This window comes from Castor canadensis, chromosome 14 (assembly GCF_047511655.1).
Source record: "Castor canadensis chromosome 14, mCasCan1.hap1v2, whole genome shotgun sequence".
Taxonomy (NCBI): domain Eukaryota; kingdom Metazoa; phylum Chordata; class Mammalia; order Rodentia; family Castoridae; genus Castor; species Castor canadensis.
Window position 1 is genome coordinate 8,580,322 of NC_133399.1, and position 22,214 is coordinate 8,602,535.

The window sequence follows — 22,214 nt, forward strand, 5'->3', positions numbered from 1 at the left end:
TTTGCATAATAAGTGAATATGGAGGCAGTGTTAAGGAACCCTATATGAATATCACTCCTTTGATGACCTTGGCTGTTGTGCCCTGCTGTTGAATATTCATACTATTCAGGGAGTCTCTACAGGATATAAAGCCTATGGTTTTTCTGACAACCAAAAAAATGTAACTGTGCTACCCATGAATAACTGTGAAATCATTGAGAAACAAACTCTTTGTAATGTACTGCACTTTTGTTACAGAAATCAAGCAGTAGAGAAGCTCTGTGAATATGAAGAAGACTGTCTATGGGGAGGAGCCTTCAGCCAGACTCATGAGATTATGAACAAGGGAACTCCTGGAGCAGTATCATGTGAAAGGCATGTGTGTGGAGAAGTCCTCGATGGTCACTCTCCTGGAAATGTGCCCTTCAGGGATCACAGTATACACAAACCATATGAGTACCCAGGATATGGAGAGAAGTCACGTATATGTAAGGAACATGGGGAAACTTTCCGTTCTCCCCAGTGCCTTGATAAGTATGAAAGGACTCGCACTGGAGAGAAACCCTATGAATGTTCACAGTGTAATAAAGCCTTCAGATATCTCAGTTCTCTTCAAAATCATAAAAGGATTCACACTAGAGACAAACACCATGAATGTAAGCAGTGCGGGAAAACCTTCAAAAGACACAGTAACGTTCAGGTCCATGAAAGAAGTCACACTGGAGAGAAACCCTATGTATGTAAGCTATGTGGGAAAGCTTTCACTTCTTATACTTCCCTTCGAACACATGAAAGAAGTCATACAGGAGAGAAACCCTATGTGTGTAAGCTATGTGGGAAAGCCTTCACTTCTTATACTTCCCTTCGAGCACATGAAAGAAGTCACACTGGAGAGAAACCCTATGTGTGTAAGCTATGTGGGAAAGCCTTCACTTCTTATACTTCCCTTCGAACACATGAAAGAAGGCACACTGGAGAGAAACCCTATGTGTGTAAGCTATGTGGGAAAGCCTTCACTTCTTATACTTCCCTTGGAGCACATGAAAGAAGTCACACAGGAGAGAAACCATATTTATGTAAGCTGTGTGGGAAAGCCTTCACTCAATCCAGTGATCTTCAAGTACATACAAGAAGTCACACTGGAGAGAAACCATATTCATGTAAGCAGTGTGGCAAAGCCTTCACTCGGTCTAGTAACCTTCATATACATAAAAGAATTCATACTGGAGAAAAACCCTACACATGTAAGCAGTGCGAGAAAGCCTTCACTTGTTCAGGTCACCTTCAAATGCATAAAAGAACTCACACTGGAGAAAAACCCTATTTATGTAAGAAATGTGGGAAAGCCTTCACTCAATTCAATTCCCTTCAGATACATAAAAGAATTCACACTGGAGAGAAGCCTTACGTGTGTCAGCAGTGTGGGAAAGCCTTTGCTCGCTCCAGTTCCCTTCACATACATGAGAGAACTCACAAAGGAGAGACGCCTTATGTATGTAAGCAGTGTGGGAAAGCCTTCATATGGTCCAGTTCCCTTCCAAGACATGAAGTAGTTCACACAGGAGAAAAACCCTATGTATGTAAGCAATGTGGGAAAGCCTTCAGTCATTACAGCAGTATTTATAGACATGAAAAGACTCACACTGAAAAGAAACCCTGTTAATGCGATGAATGTCAGGAAACTGTCAGGTGTCCCAACTACTTTTGAAACAACTCACACTGGATATAAACCCTGCCTGTGTAAGCAATGTAGGAAGCCTTTGTTGACCCCAGTTCCCTTTGATACCATAAGGGATTCTCAGTGGAGAGAAACGCTGTGGATGTAAATTTGGGAAAGTCCTCGATAATGCCAGTTCCTTTCACACATGCAAAGACTCACACTGGAGAGAAACTCTTAAGTATAGAATGCAAGAAGGCTCCATTATTATGTGACCTTCTTAGCACTGTAATATTCACAGTAAAAAGCACTTAGGAATACCTCAGGTCATCTAAGTTCAATTCACAGATATAAAAGCACAGAGAGTGAAAAGACACCTCTCAATAGATGTGTAAGTCTTCACTTGGCCTCCTTGGAAGAAGAATGCACACTATATCAGAATAATGTGAATGTGAAAAATACTCCAAGTTGTCACTTTTGTTGTGTATGGTAGTAGTGCCTGTAATCCCAGAACTGGGGAGTCTTAAGCAGGAGGATCTCAAATTTGAGACCCTCCTACCTGGCCTCATCCTACAATGGCCACATTGCAACACCCTGACAGGAGGGAAAAACAGTTTTCAGTTTTAGTAAATAATTTGTTCCATGACTATCCCTCTTATAGTGAAGTCCTATGAGCCAAAATAATTTGAGGAGACAAAGCAGTTTGTGTGATTTGTGCATAATACTCCAGAAAATACCTGACCTGAAAGAAATATTCTAAGAGTTACACATGTATGGTTTGTACTAATGACTCATTTTTAAACACACCTTTTAGGCTATGTTTGTCTCATTCACACTTTTGAAATGTGATGACATAATTCTATAGGTACCGTTTAGGCAGCAGAGTGTAGGTTTATAGGTGCTATTTGTTTTATTCCCACCAGGTAATAAAATTTTCTTTATCTTACTGGCCTTGGGTGACAGGTTCTAAATATTTATTGCGTTTTATTGATGTTCCATCTTTCTTTTTCATAAACCAAATGACATTTTGAGGGATGATGGTTTAGGTCAGTAGTCAAGCTCTTGCCTAAAATGCATAGGGTCCTGTATTTGAACCCTGGCACTGAAAAAACAAATGCATTTTATATTTGACTTTGGGTGGAGAGTTACTGGGGTTTGAACTCAGGGCCTCATGCTTGCTACACAGGCACTCCAGCACTTAAGCCACTCCACCAGCCCTGCTTTGTGTTGGGTATTTTCCAGACAGGGCTTTCAAAGTCTCTTGCCCAGGCTGTCTTTGAAGTGTGATTTTCCTCATATTTTACTTCTTGATATATTTTTTCTTTAAGTGTGGTTTTTATCTATTTCTTAGAAATAAGTTTCACTTTTATATGGCTTCCAGACTAACAAATGTTATCTTTTCAATTTACTGAGATGATATGTGAAAATATCCCATGGCATTATAGATGAGGTCATTTATGATTTTGCCAAGTTTTTCATTTAACACTGGGAGTCAGCTTTATAATGAATAAAACCTTAGGTGTTTTCTTCCTTTCTGTCTTTCATGTGGCAGACCAACAGTTAAGTCATGCTATTTTGATGGGCCTCCTCCTCAAAACCACTAGGACTATGTCTTTTTTTCAAATAGAGTATGTGAATTGTAGCAGAAAGTATGTCCACAGACCATAAATGACTGCTTTATCAGTGAGAGCATTCTGAGTACTTTCTTACAAGATTAGTGGTTTGTTGCTATTGGTTTTTGTTGGCGCTGGGGATTGAACCCGGACCTTGCATATGCTACAAGAGTAATGTAATTCATTGGCTAGGTGTTGGAGCCTAAAATTCAAGCAGAGGGCCCTAGTTCACATGGTCCTTGGCCCCTCACTGGGAAAATCAAGTTTGCACAGCTCTCTTGCAAAAGTTCCAGAGCTCTATACCGACCTTCAGCCCTAGAAAATAGCTAACCAAATCCTCATACTTGTTCCCTGGTGCAAGAAGATAACCTGTGACCTCCTCATGAGACCTCCTGACATCCCTCGCTCCTATGACCTGAAGATAACCTTTACTGCTGACATACCTTGAAGATTTGGCTGCTTTCGCTTCCTTGTACTTACACATAAAATAAATGTGCTGAAAGAGTTCAGGACTGTCCTGAAAGAGTTCAGGACTCAACGTTTCCCATCAGGAGCATGTAGTCCATCCGGCTCTAGCTTTTTCTCTATTTGTGTCTTTGTCTTTTCTCATTCCATCACCCCAATCAGGTCTCCCAGCCCACTCACACAGGACATGAGAGCTAAGCCTGAGCCTCAGGGCCAGACCTAGTATTTGCTTTAAGGGAATTGATTGCTACTCACCATTAGAGGCACTGGAGGCAGTCACATTAATGAGGGGAACTTTGTTCATTTGTTTTTATCAGAATGAGTTTTGTAAATTTTAAGACTTGTGAACAGGACATCTTTGTTTTTGTCTTTGTCCATCCTTGTCACCAAGGACACACTTCTTCATAAGACTTAACCTTGCTGTGTGAGGCCGACTGTAGTGTTTGCATGTGTTTTTGCCTTTCTGACTTAGTATGTGAGCATGGAACTGTTTCCTAGACTGTATTGGATCATTTTCTCTATAAATATAGATGTTCTTCAACCTAGGATAAGGTTACATTTCCCTAAACCCAGGTTAAGATGAAAATGTACTTTGTACACCTAATCCAATGAACAGCAAAGCTGAGATACCACTCCCATTGCCTGTGGTTGGCAAACTCATCTCACACAAAGTGTGTCTTACAGTGAGGTTTGACTGTCTCGTGGGGGAGTCATTGGACACAGTGCCCTGTGTGGATTGCTTGTTCACTCTCATGCCATGGCTGAAATGAGCCCCAGGCCATGTGTGCCCAGCACCATGAGAAATTTCATAGCTTCATAGCACACATGGGTAGCCTAGTAAAACACCAAACATACAAATTCAAGGATTCTTTCTAGTGCAAACACCCCTTTCTTACCATCTTGTTTTTGTTTTGTTTTTTTTTTTTTAATCTTTTGTTCTGAGGAAGTAGAAATTATTTTTATTCTCAAAATGAGATAATGGGCTAGGGGTATACCTCAGTAGCAGTGCTCTTGTCTAGCATTTGAAAGGTCCTGGGTTCCATCTCCAGGACTGTGAAGATGAAAACAAAGCTAGAGGCACAAATTAATCTTTCTTCCCGTTTTAGACTTCAGTCTTTTTTGGGGGAAAAGATGGGGTTATTACTGGGGTTCGACCTGAAGATCGTGTGGTTGCTAGACAAGTGCTCTACCACTTGAGCCATTCCCCCAGCCCTACTGCAGGGGTTCTCCACGAGGTCAGCTATTCCGTGAACAAAATGCCATCCAAAGCAAAATATCAAGTATTGGGACTGTGTTCAAGACACTGAACATGTTCACTGGGAGGAGAAAAATGGGGGGTGTCTTTATTCCTTTCCTCATAAGATAAGTGCTGCATAAAAGTCTGAGGGTCATTTTGGTGGAAAATTCTTCCTAGAAAACTTTTGAATTCTGCCACCTTGCTGCACCCCTGCACTTTCAGGCCCTGACTTGAACAAAAAAACCACAAGAAGGTGATGCTAATTTCACATCATGCTCAAGTCTGTAATCCAACTATTCTTTTTTTTTTATATATATTATTGAACATGGTTTTTTTTTTTCATTTTTCTTTTATTATTCATATGTGCATACAAGGCTTGGTTCATTTCTCCCCCCTGCCCCCACCCCCTCCCTTACCACCCACTCCACCCCCTCCCGCTCCCCCCCTCAATACCCAGCAGAAACTATTTTGCCCTTATCTCTAATTTTGTTGTAGAGAGAGTATAAGCAATAATAGGAAGGAACAAGGGGTTTTGCTGGTTTAGATAAGGATAGCTATACAGGGCATTGACTCACATTGATTTCCTGTGCGTGGGTGTTACCTTCTAGGTTAATTCTTTTTGATCTAACCTTTTCTCTAGTTCCTGGTCCCCTTTTCCTATTGGCCTCAGTTGCTTTAAGGTATCTTTGCTTTAAGGTTGCTTTAATGTCATCTTTATTTTAAAAACATGCAGCCACCAGGGGCTTGGGATGTAGCTCAGTGGGACAGCACTTGCCTACCATGCAGGCCCTTGGTTGGAAACCTAGCACCCTCCAAAATAGTTCACCATGTATTTGACAATAGCAATCAGTGGACTTAGTGTCCTTAGCAAGTTCTCAACCACATTGAAGTTAAACTAGTACAGGAGAGGTTATGCAAGATGAATGTTTGCCTTGTGACATTTAAAAGAAACATCCCTCCCACATCAGTGGCTCAAGTAGTACCAAAGAGCATTGCCAGCTGAAGATCAAGAAGGTAAAAGAGGAGTGTCTAGAAGAGAAAGCACTCAGGGAGCCATGAGTGTGAGCACATTCAAGTCACCGGGCTTGAGATTATGGGTCTGTGGGGTTTTCCACTTCTATCACTGGACTTCCATCTTGGGTGGTTTGCAGAGTGCAGGATCTCAATCCATTGAGGTGGCCTGGACTCTGGTCAGTTCCATGGGAGAGGCTTCTGGACTTCTTTGTAGGCCTGGATGGCAGTGCCACCTAGACTTTACAGGCACCTCTTGTCTTGATGCCATTGGAAGACACAGACCCCCTTGCCTTCTCTATATAGAATTTGGAGCTGAGTCCAAAGAATTTGGAGCCGAGTCCCAGCCACCACAGTGAGGTGATGTCATTCAGGCACCGGTGGCTCATGCCTGCAATCCAAACTACTCAGGAGGCAGAGATTATGAGGATCACAGTTCAAAGTCAGTGCTGGGCAAATGTTTCATAAGAACCTATCTTGAACAAAGCCATCACAGAAAAGAGAGCTGATGGAGTGGCTCAAGCCGTAAGAGTGCCTGCCTAGCAAGTGTGAAGCCCTGAGTTCACACCCCAGTGCCACCACACACACAAAAAAAGAAATATTGTTTAGCTGTGCCAATTAGCGAAGCTTCCCAGGAAGAGTACATCTAGAGGTCCTGTTCTCTGCTGCCTGACAGCCGCCAGCTGTCTGCAGCCTGAACTGTGGCACAAAGGAGCCTCAGAAGACCCAAAAATGTCTCCAGTACCTGGATCACAGTCCAGTCACAAACCATCTTGAGACCTGTGGCCACACCAAGGGTCCCCACCGCATGCAGGGAGCACTGGCTCCTACAATCTTAACTAGGAAAACTCTTACGTAACACCATTGTACTTTGTGGTCAGCCTTGTCTCAGTTAAAATGTCTAACTTTATTTAGTTCACAGCTGGCTATGGAACACATCTCTTTCAGTCCCTGATGTAGGAGAGCAGTGTGTTTAGGTAAACTGTCAGAGTGCAAGGATAGCAAGGGACAGAGACAAGATCACTGTTGATGCAATCCTTGCTTACTTGGAAAGTAGAACTTTTGTGTAACTGTAGAGCATCCTTACACACCATCTGTATAGACTACAAATGAAAAATACTGCAGGTGCTTTGCTCCAAACAGAGATGTGAAAAAAAATATTCTTCCCATGCTGTGCTTATTCATTTGTGAGAAACACAAAGTAAGGACAAATGCTCAGCCTTCTCTTCATCAGATGGAAATGAAGACAGTAAAGAAAATCCGTGGTAGCAGGTGACACTATAGAAGCTGGCGTGTGTATCCACCTTCTCTATGGAAAGTCACTGTGCAAGTGGTGAGAATGTCCTCACCTCTTAAGCCCGATGTCAGCAGCTGCTCTTGTGTGGGTGGGGACAGTGGGGGGCGCTGCAGACTTCCCTGCCTGTGACTTTGTCCATCATGAGTGTCTATAGAGATATAGTATAAGCCCAGTGCAATTATAGTTAGAGATACAGAAATATAACATGTGGACTTCACATCTAAGAACTTCACTGCAGTCAGAAAGCAACTCTTTCAGCAGCTACTGTGTGTCTTTGCACACCAGTTTTCAATGGGTGAACGCTTTAATGTATGTGATGATTTATTGAAGCAGAGAGGAAAGGGGTAAAAAGCTCCATGCACATGGGAGGGGGCTCAGAAGGGCTGAGTGCATGAGGGTCTGTGTCTAGTGGATATTATAAGGATTTTATATCCTGGTTGAAGGAAAACTGGTTGTGTCTGTGTGCTGTTGGTCCACTTAGGGGATGTATGTCATCGCCAGCCATTGTGTTTCAGGGGGACACTGGGCCTGCCCTCTTTCCCTTCCCAATGTCCCTGAGGTCTGCCATACTGGCTGGGCACCTATTTCGTATCTTCTGTTGGGACTGTACTTGTTCACCACCTTTCTCCAGGTTCAGAATCACTCTTCTACTTTCCTTGCATAACTTAAGTGACTTCCCATGCGGCATTTGTGGCATTGGTTGTTGTTCCTTTGGGCAAATACACAGCCTGCTCTGTCTCCTTTCTCCCTGGAATTCTAAAATTCCATCTCCCCTTTCTTGAACTTTGCTCACCTTCTGTTAATCAAGTCCCACTTCCTAGCTCAGCAGTGCTCCTTTTGTGACCTCCCTTCTGTCTGCCCCAAACTATGTGCTGAGTTCACCACTTTCCATTTATACTTGCAGTTTGCATTTGGGACCTTAATTTAAGAGGTAATTAGAGTTGTTTGATTTCACAAGGGTGTGTCTTCATCGTGTGAGTAGTGTCCTAGTGGAGAGAGTAGGATCACTTTCTCCATCACATGATAACTCATCAAAAAGTTTTCCATCTGAAAGCCAAAGATGTCCTTCACCAGTAAGCAAAATAGCCAATCTCCAGCTCTTGAATAACTGGGATTACAGGCATGAGTCTCTGTGCCCAGGTCCAAGGCACAGAGTTTTGAGGGGTGTTTAGTCTTCATGGGCTGGGCCCTGATGAATTAGCTAATGCTACTCTGAAGTGAACTTGTGGACATGAGTTCACTCTCTTTCAGGAGAAAGTGAATAACTTGTGAGGATGTAGCAAGTCACCCTTATGAGATGCCAGTGCCACGATATTTGACTTCCCATCCTCCAGAACGTTGAAGAAACACCTTTCTGTTTCATGTTAGTTACTGGTCTCAGGTATTGTATTATAGCACACAATGTACACTAAGCCACAAATTGCATGGAAGAAAGAGAGATGGGATGTGATAATAAATCTAAAATGGGGAGATGGCTTTGGGGGATACATGGTAGAGCCTGGAATGGAGTTGACATGAATACTGGAAAAGCCTGCACTGATGTGACTGGACATTAAGGGAGGTTCTGGCGAGGGATGTGGAGAAGCAAAGAGCTGTGGGGGAGGCCTGAAGCCCCTTAGACGTTACAGATGTGGCCTCCAATAGAATGTTGGTAGAAATAGGGACAGCAAAGGCCACTGATGAGGTCCTAGTCATGCATGAGGAAGTCATGTGTGAAACTGGGTAAATGTCCATTCTTATGAGAAAGTGGCAGACAAATTGTGTGAATGGTGTCTGTGCCCCAGGCTTTCATGGAAGGCAGAACTTCAAAATAATCCACTAGGCAGGGTGCAGTGGCTCATGCCTATAATCCTAGTTAGCTGGGAGGCTGAGATTGAGGAGTTCACAGTTCTAGGCCAGTCCAGGGAAAAAAGTCTGTGAGACTCCATCCCAAAGGCAAAAAGCTGGGCATGGTGGTGCACACCTCTCCTTCCAGCTAGGGTGGGAAGCATAAAATCATAGGAACATCGTCCAGATGAGCCTGGGCAAAAAGCAACACCCTATCTCCAAAATAACCAGCAGAAAAAGGGTTAGAGGTGTGGCTCCGTGGTAGAGTGCCTGCTCTACAATTGTGAAGTTCTGAGTACAAACCAAAATACTGCCAAGAAAAAGTGATGAACTAAGGAAATTTGCAGAGAAGATATCTAAGCTGCTGTGTTTGGGTGGCTGCGTGGTTTCTCTTCCTGCTTCTAGTAAAATACAAGAAGTGAGAAAGGGTTTACAGAGTAATGTATGTTGTGATCAGAAGAGAATAGAATGTAAGTATCTGGAAATCTTTTATTAGGAAGTGAACAAAAGAAAAGCTTGAGGGAGAAAATCAAATGTAGTTCAAGCGTGCTCACTTAGATCCGTGTGGGTAGAGTCAGATGCTTATCAAGGCAACAGGAGAGTGACCTGAAGGTCACAAGGATCTTCAAATGTACCCTTCCCACCACAGGTCCACAGTGCTGGGGCACAGAAGGACTCAATGGGAGTGGCCCGGAGGACGTGAGGCTCACTGGATCTGTTCCCTGTGTTCCCGCGCAGCCCTCAGCCACTCCCATTACCGTTCAAGTGGCCCAACATTCAGCTCGGTTCACTGCATTGGAATGCACCACCGGAAGTCTCAGTGCACGTGGAGCTCACTCTCCAGGTACACAGAGTGCCACAGCTGTGGAACTGTGGCATCTTCCACCCAGACGTCAAAGGCTGTCCACATCGTCCAGTGGCTAAGGTGAGAGCTGCCACACAGGATGGGAGCAATCACCGGAGACCCCACCAGGGCAAACTCAGGGGAACTGGGGGCTTGGAGCTGCTGTAGAGTCTACATCAGGGCAGTGACTGCAGGAGCCAAGGGAATGTGGCTATGCCTTGAGAGCCACCAGGTGGCAGCATAGGCCTGCGACAGCCACAGGCATTTGAGTGCATTGTATAGTGCTGAAACAAAGAGGCAGTGCTCCCAGGTTCTGTGGGCTCCACGCTTGCCCCAGTGTGTGGAGCAGATGAGGTTGCAGTCAGCTAAGATTACAGTCATCTCCAGTAGGGTCTCACGTTTTTGCCTGGGGCCAGACATGGACCATGATCCTCCAACCTAGGTCTCCCCATTAGCTGGGATTACAGATGCACACACCAAACCTGGCTTAGTAGCTTTTCTATATACCAATAATGGATGTGTTAAGAAAGAAATCAGGGAAACAGTACTGTTCAGAATAGCCTAAAATAATAAACTACCTAGAATTAACCTTAACTGAGGAGGAGAAAGGCATCTATGATGCAAACTAAAACACTGAAGAAAGAAATTGAAGATCTCTCTAGAAGAGGCAAAGACTTCCCACATTCATGGATTAGCAGAATTAATATTCTGAAAATACTGTATTACTAAAAGAAATATACAAATTCAATGGAATCCCCATAAAAATGCTGATGACATTCTTCATCAAAATAGAAGAAATTATCCAATTTCACATGGAAGCACAAAAGACCCAAAATAGCCAAAGCAATCTTAAGGAAAAAGAGCAATGCTGGAGATACCACAATGATTGATTTCAAATTATACTGCAGAGTCATAGTAATAAAAACAGCATGGTATACATTTGCAGAGAGAGAGAGAGGTGTACACCAAAGAATTAGATTAGAGGACCCAGAAGTAAGCCCACCCAGCTAAGCCATATGATTCTAACCCATGGCACCCAAAATATATGTTAGGGAAAAGACAGCTGGGAAAACTATATATCCAAGGGTAGAAGACTGAAAGAGTTCCCTATCTCTCACCATGTACCAATATCTGTTCAAAGTGGATCAAAACCTTTATATAAGATCTGAAACTCTGAACAGGACTCCAATAGCTTGGGAATAAGAGAAAGAATTGACAAACAGGTTTGCATCAAACTGAAAAGCTTCTGCACATCAAAGGAAACAATCATCAGAGTAAAGAGACAGCCTGCAGAGTGGGAGAATATCTTTGCCAGCTACTTGTGTGACAAGGGGTCATTATCAGACTATATGAAGAGCTCAAGAATTTAACACTGAAAGAACAAACAATCTAGTTAAAGAAGGAAATGAATTGGACAGTGTTCAAAAGAACAAACAATCTAGTTAAAGAAGGAAATGAATTGGACAGTGTTCAAAAGAAGAAATACAAATGGCCATAAACACTTGAAGAACTGTTCAACATTCCTTAGCCATTTCATTAAATCAAAACTCCACTAGGATTGCATGTCACCTCAGTCTGATGGACCATCATCAAGGAAACAAAGACCACAAATGTTGGCAAGGTCACAGGGAAAAGAAACCCTCAGACACTGTGGGAGGGAACGTAAACGAGAGCAGCCACTGTGGAAATCAGTGCGGAGGTTCCACTAAAAACTAAAAATAGATCCACCATATGATCAACTCTTGGGCATATTCCTGAAGGACTGTAAATATCGATTCAATGGAGACATCTCCACGCCCATGTTTAGAGCAGCACTATTCACCATATCCAAGTTAGGTGTCCATCAGCAGATGAATGGATAAAGAAAACATGCTTACACACAATCCAGTATTAATCAGCCATGAGAAAGAATGACATTATGTCATTTTCAGGAAATTTGATGGAATTGGAGATCATTGTGCTAAGCCAGCTAAGTCAAGTTTGGAAGGACAAATACCATGTTTAATGTCACATTCAGAGGCTAGATCTAAGAATGAAAAGTCATGAGTATAAAGGGGGTGGGGCTATTTTGGACAAGCCAACAGGAGGTAGGCAGGGTAAAGTGAGTGTGTGTGTGTGTGAGAAAATGATTAAAGCATATTATATGCAGGTACAGAAGTATACATGTGAAACTTAGTACAATAACGTGTGCTAATAAAATAACTTTTTAAATAAATGGAAGGATCTCATTGAACCTCACAAGGATTCAACCTGAGGTCAGTTAGACTTTGTGAAAGAGAAATTTATTTCTAGGATGCTCAGAATGTAGCTATAGAAATGACTGAATGGGAGCCAGGTGTGGTGGTGCACATCTGGAATCCTCACAGTTGGGAGGTGGAAGCAGGAAGGTAGGAAGTTTGAGGCCAGCCTGGGTTCCATAGGGAGACACTGTCTCAAAAAGTTAACAAACAAAACACCCACAAACTAGAGAGCCTGCCTAGAAAGTGTGAGGTCCTGAGTCCTGGTCTGAACTCTCTGACCTGAGCTATTAGGGCATCCCCTGCAGATGGATATCTCTACCTACTTATGAGTCTTCCTGGCTGGAGACCCAAAGCCCACAATCCAATTAGATTCTATTTATTTGTTTTGGTTGTGTGACTATATTGGCTTCCTGTCCTGTGACATCACTCAGTTCATTTATTTAAAATAAGTAGTTCTCAGATATCTTACAATTTATGATCAACATTCAGAACTATGAAAGTGATTGATGGAACAGACCCCAGGTAGGCAGGTTGCAGCACTTTGCACCTTGTCAAAGGGGCTGTTAATGAGGGACTCCTGTGACTCTTCTACATACTGAGGTGCATCTTGGGGACATTGACTTCCATATGATATCTGCTGTCTTCAATAAGTCTGCTGGGAGACTCATGAGGTCTTTGAGGTAGGGCATTTGGGAGAGTCTAGCTTCACACTGGACACAGGGTGAGGTAGAGAAGACAGCTGGAGCCAAGTGTGATCACCTTGTCCTGTCCTCCAGTCTCTTCTCATGAAAGCATTTGTCTGCTCTATTCCCCACTGCTCTTGGAAGGTTGTTCTGAGCCCCACTTTCCATTGAATCTTGAAGCATTCCAGGGGGTCACTCCTTACCTTGTATCATTCCATCCTCCTGGAAGATTATTCATCCTTTCTATTTATCATATTCACAATTTTTTTTTTGCAATACTGGGGTGTGTAGTCGGGGCCTCTACCTTGAGCCACTCCACCAGCCCTTTTTTTGTGATAGGTTTTTTCGAGATAGGGTCTCTCACACTATTTGCCCAGAATGGCTTCAGACAGAGATCCTTTGTGTCTCATGAGTAGCTAGGTGCACAGGCACGATCCTCCAGCACCTGGCCATATTCACGATTATTTCATACCAGTATGATCACCCTGTTATTACCTGCCTTGGTCTGTTCCCATTTCCCCAATAGCATGAGAAGTTTTTTCCTCTGGTACTTTTTTCTGTGACCCTTGAAGCCACAGGCCCAGAGAATGTCTCAAATGAATGAGTGCTGTAGAATTGACAAAAAGATGTGCTACCAGAGGGAAAGGGGGGAGACACAACTGTCACACAAATCACTCACTCGGTGCCACATGTGCTGTGTGCACTGAAAATTATATCCTTCTACACTGATCATTTATTTGCCAAGATTGAAGGTTAGCAACAGCATAATTGTCACTTGTCCAACTCCACAAGCCTGTCCCCAAACTCAGGCATTTGCAGACAGTTAATTCAACTGTATCAAAATGACAGTAGAAGAGACAACCAGGTCCTGGTCAGTCAAAACTGTGGCCACAGTGGAGCCACAGTGCTGCCAGGACTGCAGACCTACCAGGATAACTCGGCCTGATTACTCACACTTTCTGAGCTTAAGTTTCCTCTGCAAAATAAGTGAGATTGACTGGATGATCTTCTGAGATGTGAGCCTATACTAGCCTTCTCCTTGACATCTTAAGTTTCCAAGGGACTTGATGCTTGCTTTGGTGGGACATGGTGAGCTCTGTCATCCTTGAGCCAAGAAAAAGATGTTTCTTCAGCGTAGTGCTGTCTGTGCCTTTTCACAAAAATGGGAACCAACAACAACCATATTCTCTACCAAGATCATGGGAATTGCATGCTCTAGTAGGGACAGCCAGAGAAGTAGATCTGTCAGATGCATCATGGCCATGGCCCATCTCCACTGCATGTGACTGCCTGAGCCCAGACCCCTTTTCTCTTGTGCTTCTGGGTACCATAAGTGCCTGTTGGTACCATCAGCATCAATAAAGGGTGATGTCATGGGGCCCAGCATTCTCATGGTGACCAATGATCTTGTTCTCTCTCAGTCCTTTCCAGGTTCCTGCTGAGAGGATGAAACACACTATTAGTGAACATACATGGGGCAAATTCTGTTTCCCTACAAATCCAGATCTGGGTCAGTATAGACCTAGCTGGGACATAGAGGACATACAGGATATGGCTCTCTCATTCCAGTGGAATCTGGCCTGAAGCTGAGGGACACACCTGACTTTCACCTGGGCTCCTACTGACCCAGTACTGCTCCTTCCCTGGAGCCTTTAAGCACCACCAATGTTATCTATGGTCTCTACCTCTGGATTTCCCTGTGTCCCTGCTCAGACCATCCCAAATGCACCCTAGGGTTTGTAATCCCTGCCACATTGCCAAGCATCTTGATCTTCTGTTTTCTCAGAGACACAGCAACTGTGAGTTACATGTTTATTTGCTATGGAAATACTGTAGGTGCTGGGAGTGAACAATGACTAGGAACAAAGGGATCCTCATCTGAGATTTTTAGTATTCATTGGGGAGGCTATTAGAGACTATGAAGAATACACAAGTCCCTGGAGGAAGCTCTGGAGGGTGCAGGACCACGGGATCATCAAATGGCCCACACAAGGACTTAGAAAAAACAGTTGCGATGTCTAAAGTGACACCTAAGGAATGTGCAGTTATGATTCAGACGAGGAAGCAAGTGGATGAGGGGCTTTTTGGGTAGAGATGACAGTGAGTGCAAAGGATCAGGGAAACAGAGGGCTACACGGTTTAGGGACAACGGTGTTTTCCACTGAGCCTAGTGTCGGGAGCCATCTGACAAGGTTGTTGCAGCTTAGCAGGATCCTGACAAGGTCAGAGACTGCAAGTGCACCATGTCTCTCACTGAGGTTTTGAGGGGACAGGGAGTGGCTCCCTTTGTCTGGAGAAAAGAAACATTAACCTGAAGGTATTTGTTTATGAAAGGTCAGGAACATGTGATATGTACTTAGTAACCAGGCCTGGATTTTGTGTATGTGAAACCAGGTGAAACTAGGTGAAAACAGGGAGGTCTGGGTTTCGTTAGTGAAATTAGGAGGGTCCAGGGTTCATTTAGGAAACCTAGGAGATTGGACCAAGAACATTGTTTTCAGGTAGAGGGCATTGTTTCTTAGGCATAGAAACTTTCTTTGTTTTGTATAACTTCCTACTTTGTACTGCTTATAAGCCTGATGCAAAAATAAAAAATTTGCCAGTTGGTCATCAGCCTTCTGGCCCTTTCAATATGTGTCTTGTCTGTTTATTCCTTCCCTGAGCCCTTCTGGGTCAAGGACCTCTGTGGTCCTGGCAGCCTAGCAAGTTGGAAGTGGTTGAGGGAGTTCTGGGACATGAAGGCACACAGGAAGAGGCCAAGGTCATGAATGACCATGAAGGGCTCTTGAAGAGTTTCTTCTTAGGCAGTGGGAGATGCTAAATATTTTTGAATGCATGGCAGAAGAAACTGAATAGTATTTCACCATGTGATCCCATTCATGGATATTTGACATTAATCTTCATGGGTTCTCGTGGGTCCTTACAGTTGGGAGATAGGGGAGGCCTCCACCAACTTGGAGGATACACGTCCAGTATTCCAAAGGGTTGGTTTGGTTTTATACGTAGTCACGTTGCTGTGTGTACACAGTTCTCCATAGCTGCTGGGAAAAGAATAAGCTATAGAGGTTTGGAAGAGAGCCAGGGTGTTTTGTCCTATGTGTGGGTTTCTCAAACATGGTTTGTAATCAGACTTGAAACTGACTCTAGAGGTTGAACGAGCACTGTTGCATATTGCATAGAGGGAGTGAGGGAGTGAGCTGTGTTTACCCCGTGCAGTTCTGACCCAAATGTGTGGGCTCTTACAACAGTCTGAAGATATCCACAGTGGATGGTGTCCAAAAGTTCCACTGAATTCTGAAAGTACCTGGCATTAGTGTCTCATTCTAAAGGTTTATGGACTCAGTCCCCAAGACAATACTGCCATCAGATGGCAGTCAAAGCACTGTGTATCCAGTGCACACACATTTCTGTACAACATGGGTTCATTATCACACTTTCACAACCTTACTCCTTCATTTTTGCTAATTTGCTAAATCAGTAGTGAGTCTCAGCAACATACTATAAATAGTTTATGATAACAGGACACAGTCCCATGCAACAGTTGCATAGGACAGTGTGTTGTAAGGGGTTGTGAGGAACTTGCATTCCACCACCTTTTTGTGTTCACCATCCCTGAAGGAAAGTAGGATTGTCCTCATTTCATATGCAAAGAATTGGATTCAGCTTCCTTGTGTCATTTCATTCATCAATGTTGCTGTGAAGCAGTTGAATAACTTGGAGTCAGGGGCTCAAGTTAGAGGCCAGTGATTCCAGGTAGAATTCCATCTTTAGTCTGCAAAGGGAGGACTGTGAGGTCCCCTTGGTGTGTTTTGGGCATGTAGCTGCCTTTCCTGAATGTGGCCTCCAGGTGCTCAGAAGAAGGATGAGTGACAGTGAGAAGCTGCAGAACTGGGGAGAGCAGGAGACCCTTGAGCAGATGCACTTGGAGGTTCTGGTCTTTGAGATGGTGCATGGTTGCCATAAAACTCCATTCTGGACATAGTTTTGGTGTTTCTGCAGTTAGAGGTGCACTGATCAATCTAAATGGAATATATTCAGATAACCTATGAAGGTCAGCCTTAGAGAAGCGTTCATTCATGTAGTGCCCTGGAGAAAGGGTTTATGAATTTGACAACTTAAGTGAAACCACAAGTGACTCCAGATGAGGGTTCCCTGTTGTGAATGTTAAGATTTTAAAGGACACTGGAAGGAGGGGACACAGCTAGACGTGATGGCTCCTAGGGTGATATTCTTATGTGCCCCTGCCTCACCCCAGGGGTGGTTTACTCCAGTGATGTAGTTCAGGAGTCAGTCTAGTCTTGTATGTATGTATATATTATTTTTTAATTTGTTTTTGGCACTGGGAATCAAATTCAATGTGTTGTGCTGGCAAGGCAGGCACTCCACAACTTGAGCCACTTGAGTTTAATCTTCTGAATTAAATGAGGATTTCCTTCTGGTTTCCACTGTAACTTGGATGCAGAGGCTGCCTGTGTGAGCTGGTTCAAGTTTACTTAACTTTGTAGAATACTGGTTCTATAGACCTGTTTCCCCATGCACTGGGTAATTACAGGCCCTTGTGGGTTTTTCTTTTCTTTTCTTTTTTTCTTGGCTGAAGACAGGTAAATCATTAGAAAACGTGTTGACAAAGCCTTGGCCATAACCACTGCCTCAAGTTCCATTCCTCAAGCGTGACTTGAGCACTTACCTCTTGCTCCAGCGAGGCCCGTCCTGGCTTAGGCTGCCTTTTTCCTCTGTAGTCAGGGATGTCCCCACTGAAGGCACTTCAGAAGGTTAATGCAGTAAGAGCCTAGCTAATTCAGGAAGAAGCAGGTGGCCGCTCTGGAGAGCCACGACACAGGTCTCATTCAATGACTTTTCCCTCAGGTGAGACCAGGGCGGTGCCCACAAGAAAGCGTGGGTTTCGAGGCGCAGAGCTGGAACGGGTCCTTCCGCCTCCTCGCCACCAGGTAGGCATCGCTTCTCCTGTCACTCAGCTTGAGCAGTAGCCAATCAGAGCCTTAGGAGTCGTCCAATCAGGAGGGCGGAAGGGAGAAAGGCCCGCCCCTCCCCCGTAAGCTTCCTTTCCGCCGCCATAGCTACGCTGCTGACCTGGTACGTGTGAGGTGTTCCGCCCTCCAGTTCCTGTCGCTGTGTGACGCTGACCCCAGGAGCAGGAGTGGACAGCAGGACACCCGGCAGTCAGGAATGGTGAGTGTGGGGCGGAATTGTGACACGGGCGAGGAGGGGTTGAGAGCGACTGGGCCCCGCGTGAGCCCCGGAGTCTGCGGCAGAGTCGCCGCCGGCGCCGCTCCGCTCGTCCCCTCGGTCCCCGGGCGGGGCGGGGCCGCAGCCGGGACCCCAAGTTCCTGTCCCTTGTCCCCGCCGGAGCCCCCGTCCCTCCGCGCCCGCAGCCCCGCGTCTCCCCACAGCGCGGTGCCGGCGGAGGTGGCGGGAGGCTCCCGAGTGGCCGCGGGGTCCCCGTCCCCATCCCGGCGCAGACCTGAGCGCCCCGAGTTTCCTGATGGTGGAAGCGGCGTCTCTACCGCCACCTGGTGCTGGGCCCGGGCTTCTGATAACCGGGGTTTGAGCTCGGGTCTTCCTGCTTGCGAGGCACCCACTTGCAAAGCAGGTGCTCCACCACTTGAGCTCCACCTCCAGTCCATTCTACCCTGGTTAATTTGGAGATGGGGTCTCAAAAACTATTTGCTTGGGGCTGGCTTCTCATGTAGCTGGGATTACAGGTGTGAGCTACTGGGTTCCAGCGTGAAGCATTTGTCTTTATTACCGTCCATTGTCCACACAGGAATGGTCATTTATTATTGCCACCTGTTGTTGACCAGCATCTCTGTAAGATTATGTATTGCTTTGCACTAATTACCACTGGAGTTGAGCACTCATCCTTTGTGAACTTTTCATTTGACTTGAAATCAGTTTTTGCTGGGTGGCAGGAAGGGCGATAATGAGTGCTACAGTGAAACAAAAAAGACCCTGGAGTTGAGGAATGTCAAGTAGCTCCTGGGGCTGCACCAGAGAAAGGGTCACCTCGCCCCAGAGATTAAAGTGGCCATGAAGTGGCATATGGCCATGTACAGGACAAGCTGTACACCCCCACCCCCCAAATCCTGTAACCTGCTCTAAATGGTATATAAGGAAGGACCATTTGTTCTCCAGGCTCAGCCTTTTAAGTCCTGCTGAGTCGCTGCCTCCTTGCTTAATAAACTTGCTTCCCAAAAGCCTTGGTGCCCCGTCTGTCTGTCTTAGCCATCCTAGGACAGTTGTACTTGTTTTTGTTTTTATCTGTGTGACTGCAGTTGGGCTTCCCTCTTACACATAGCTTCTGTACAATTTGAGCCACACCTCCACTCTCCTTGAAATTGTTTCTCTTTTTTCTTTAATTTTTTTGTTTGATTTTGGTGCTTATGGAGTAGGGTTTTCATTGCAAATCAAATTGATCATTTTCTTTTGGTTTTTTTTGGTGGTACTGGGGTTTGAACTTGGAGCCTCATGCTTTCTAGGCAGGAACTCTGCCACTTGAGCCACTCCACCAACCAATTGTTCATTATCCATATATGAGAAAATGAAAGTTTTTTTACATTCTTATACCACCACTCCTGGTGCAAGTTTTTGTACATTGTTCCTTTCTGGAAATTGGTTCATTTCAGCCATGTTATTAAATTTGAGGGAATGAAATCGTTCAGTGGTCCTCCGTGTCCATGGGATTAGCGTGGATGGCCCAGTTTTCTACTGATAATGATAAATGGTGTGTTCCCTCCTTTTTTTCTTGTGTTTGGCTAGCTGAGGTTTATCAGTTTCGGTGATCTTTTTCACAGGACCAGCTTTTGGTTTTGCTGATGTCTTGTGTGGGTTTGCTGTTTGTTATTGGGTCCACACCTTCTCTAATGCCCATTTTCTGAGTATGGTTTGGGATTTTCACGATGTTCCTCTATTTTCAACAGTATAAGATTTGATTCTTGTGTTTAGACCTTCTTTTATATTGATCCATTCATTTCCTTAAATTTCTCCCTAAGAGCTGAATTTTGTACATTCCACACATTTTGATAAGATGTATTTCATTTCCATGTCTTCTGAAACATTTAAATTCCTGTTCAGACTTCTGACACATGTAATAGGAATTTAGTTGAATTTGCAGTTATTTCAAGATTCTCCCACTGTGTGTCTGCCTGTGATTTCTACTTTAGTTCCAGTATAGTCTATGAGCATACTTCCTGTGGTTTCTATCTATAACCCAGGTTTGTTTTATAGCTTGGAATATGAGGTATGTTGGTGAATGTTCCATTTGTCTTGAGAAGAATGTGCCTTGTTTAGTTGTTAGAGGGAACATTCTGCAGTGTCATATGTCTCCAGCTGATGAGTGATACTTTTGTGTCAACTCTATCAGGACTGAAATTCTTCCTTTACCAAAGGAAAGAAGTCTGTCCATTACTAATTGGATTGTGTGGAAGTCCTCAAATAGAATCATGGCTGTGGATGTTCCTTGCAGTCCTAGACGTGTTTTGCTGATGTGATTGGCGCTCAATTTAGGGGTGCATGTACTCGTGATTGTTGTGTCTTCACAGAGCATTCACTGCCTCAGTGTTAGTTGATCCCTATTTTCCTTGTCATTTTCAGTGAGCTACTTCCTGATTAGTCTGAAATTGATACAGCATCTGCAGCTTTCTTTCTGTCAATGTAGAAGTGTATGTGTCTGCATAAAATTGCATTGAACTTATTTTAATAGGTATGATTATCTTAATTGAAAATAGTTACATACTTTCCTGTTGATAAATTTAAATACATTACAAATGCAAACATGATCTTTGGAAATAGGCATGCTTGCTGCCTGGATAAATTGAGATAATGAACACATACATTACATCATACATTTACTTTCTGTGGTGATAATACTCAAAATCTACTTCCATACTGATTTTCCAGAGTATAAAACATAGTTATTAACAATCACCACTTTCACAGATTTATTGAATTTATATCTAGTATCCAACAGAAATTTCTAAGTCTTTGATCAATGCCTCCCTACTCTCCTTTCTGTCTTTGTATTCAAAATGGTTTTTCTTACAGACAAGAAAGTTGGGTCTTACTTTTTAATATTGTCTGTCTTATATTTTAGTGCTTATTAATTATGCAGAACAGTGGATTTCACTGTGACTTTTTCACACATGCATATAACATGCTTTGTTCACATCTGTCACAGCCTTCCTTCCCTTCCCCCTTCCCCAGCCTCTTCCTTTTCTCTGACACTCTCCTTCTTTCCTGTCATCCTTCTCCCATACGTTGCACATACACAACACTTGTCCTTGGGGGTCTGCCTTGTGCTTGATGTGATGACTCCCATTTCCATTCATTTGCCTGCAAGTGATAGGTTTTCATTCTTTTTGCCTGAATAATATTCCACTGTCTATACAGCACATTTTCCTAATCCATGCATGCATCCATTGATGGGCAGCTAGTCTAATTCCATAGTTGGGCTGGTGTGAGTTGTGAGCACCACAAGCATGGGTGTGCATCCAGGTGTGTCCTGTATGCTGACTCGGATTCCTTCAGCGGTACCAGATGGTACAGCTTGATTCACTATCTTTTAATTACTACATTTAGATTACTCACATTTAGGGCTAGAGGTGTGGCTCAGGTGGTAGAGTGCTCGCCTAACAAGCATGAGGCCCTGAGTTCAAACCCTGGTACTACCAAAAAAAAAAAAACCACACAGAATAGGTTATTGACATTTAAAGTGATTATTGATATAATTGGATTAATTTCTGCCATATTCTAATTATTTTCTATCTTTGTTCCTTTTGCCTTTTCATTTTCTTCCATTTTCTTTTTCCAGATTTTTAAGACAAGGTCTCACTCGTGGCTCGGCCTAACCCACTTTCCTTTATGTGATCCAAGTTCACACCCTATATCATTTTCTTTCCAATGAAGAAATAGCTTTAACAATTCCTACAAGGCAGATTTGCTCATGACCCATGGTGTCAATTTCATCCTTATTTTCCTCCAACCTGTATAATTTCAAGTATTTTGTTTTCATGTTAACTGGTTCTTTCTTCTGCTTGCGTAAATGTGCCTTTAGACACTGCAATGGTTTGTATGTGCTTTGAGTGTATCCCCAAGGGTTCAGGTGTTGGGAATTTGAGCCACAATGTGGAGGTGCTGAAAGAGGGTGAGGCCTTTTAGAGGTAGGACCAGTGGGAGGGATCTGAAGACCGGCCCTTCTCTCCTTCTCTGGTTTGTTAGGAGGTCATGTGATCACTTCCTCTGTCACAGTGCTGCCATGGTGCTGTCTGCCAGGCAGTCCTCGGCAGATCCCAGCTGATGCCAGTGCCGTGCCTTTGAACCTCCACAGCTGTGAGCTAAGTAAACC

At 43.9% G+C, this 22,214-nt stretch overlaps 1 protein-coding gene across 5 annotated transcripts in view; it reads left to right on the plus strand.

The window, feature by feature from the left end:
* LOC109689049 (uncharacterized) overlaps positions 1-22,214 on the plus strand; it is a 595,734-nt gene that overhangs the window by 566,142 nt on the left and 7,378 nt on the right. The window contains exon 4 of one of the 5 annotated variants that reach the window (XM_074053375.1): positions 238-5,276. The exons of the other annotated variants lie outside the window; for them this stretch is intronic. Within the exon in view, the coding sequence (XP_073909476.1) occupies positions 238-1,642 (1,405 nt within the window). The 3' untranslated portion in view covers positions 1,643-5,276. Of the gene's footprint in view, positions 1-237; positions 5,277-22,214 lie in introns of those variants that run through there. 5 annotated transcript variants of the gene reach the window in all.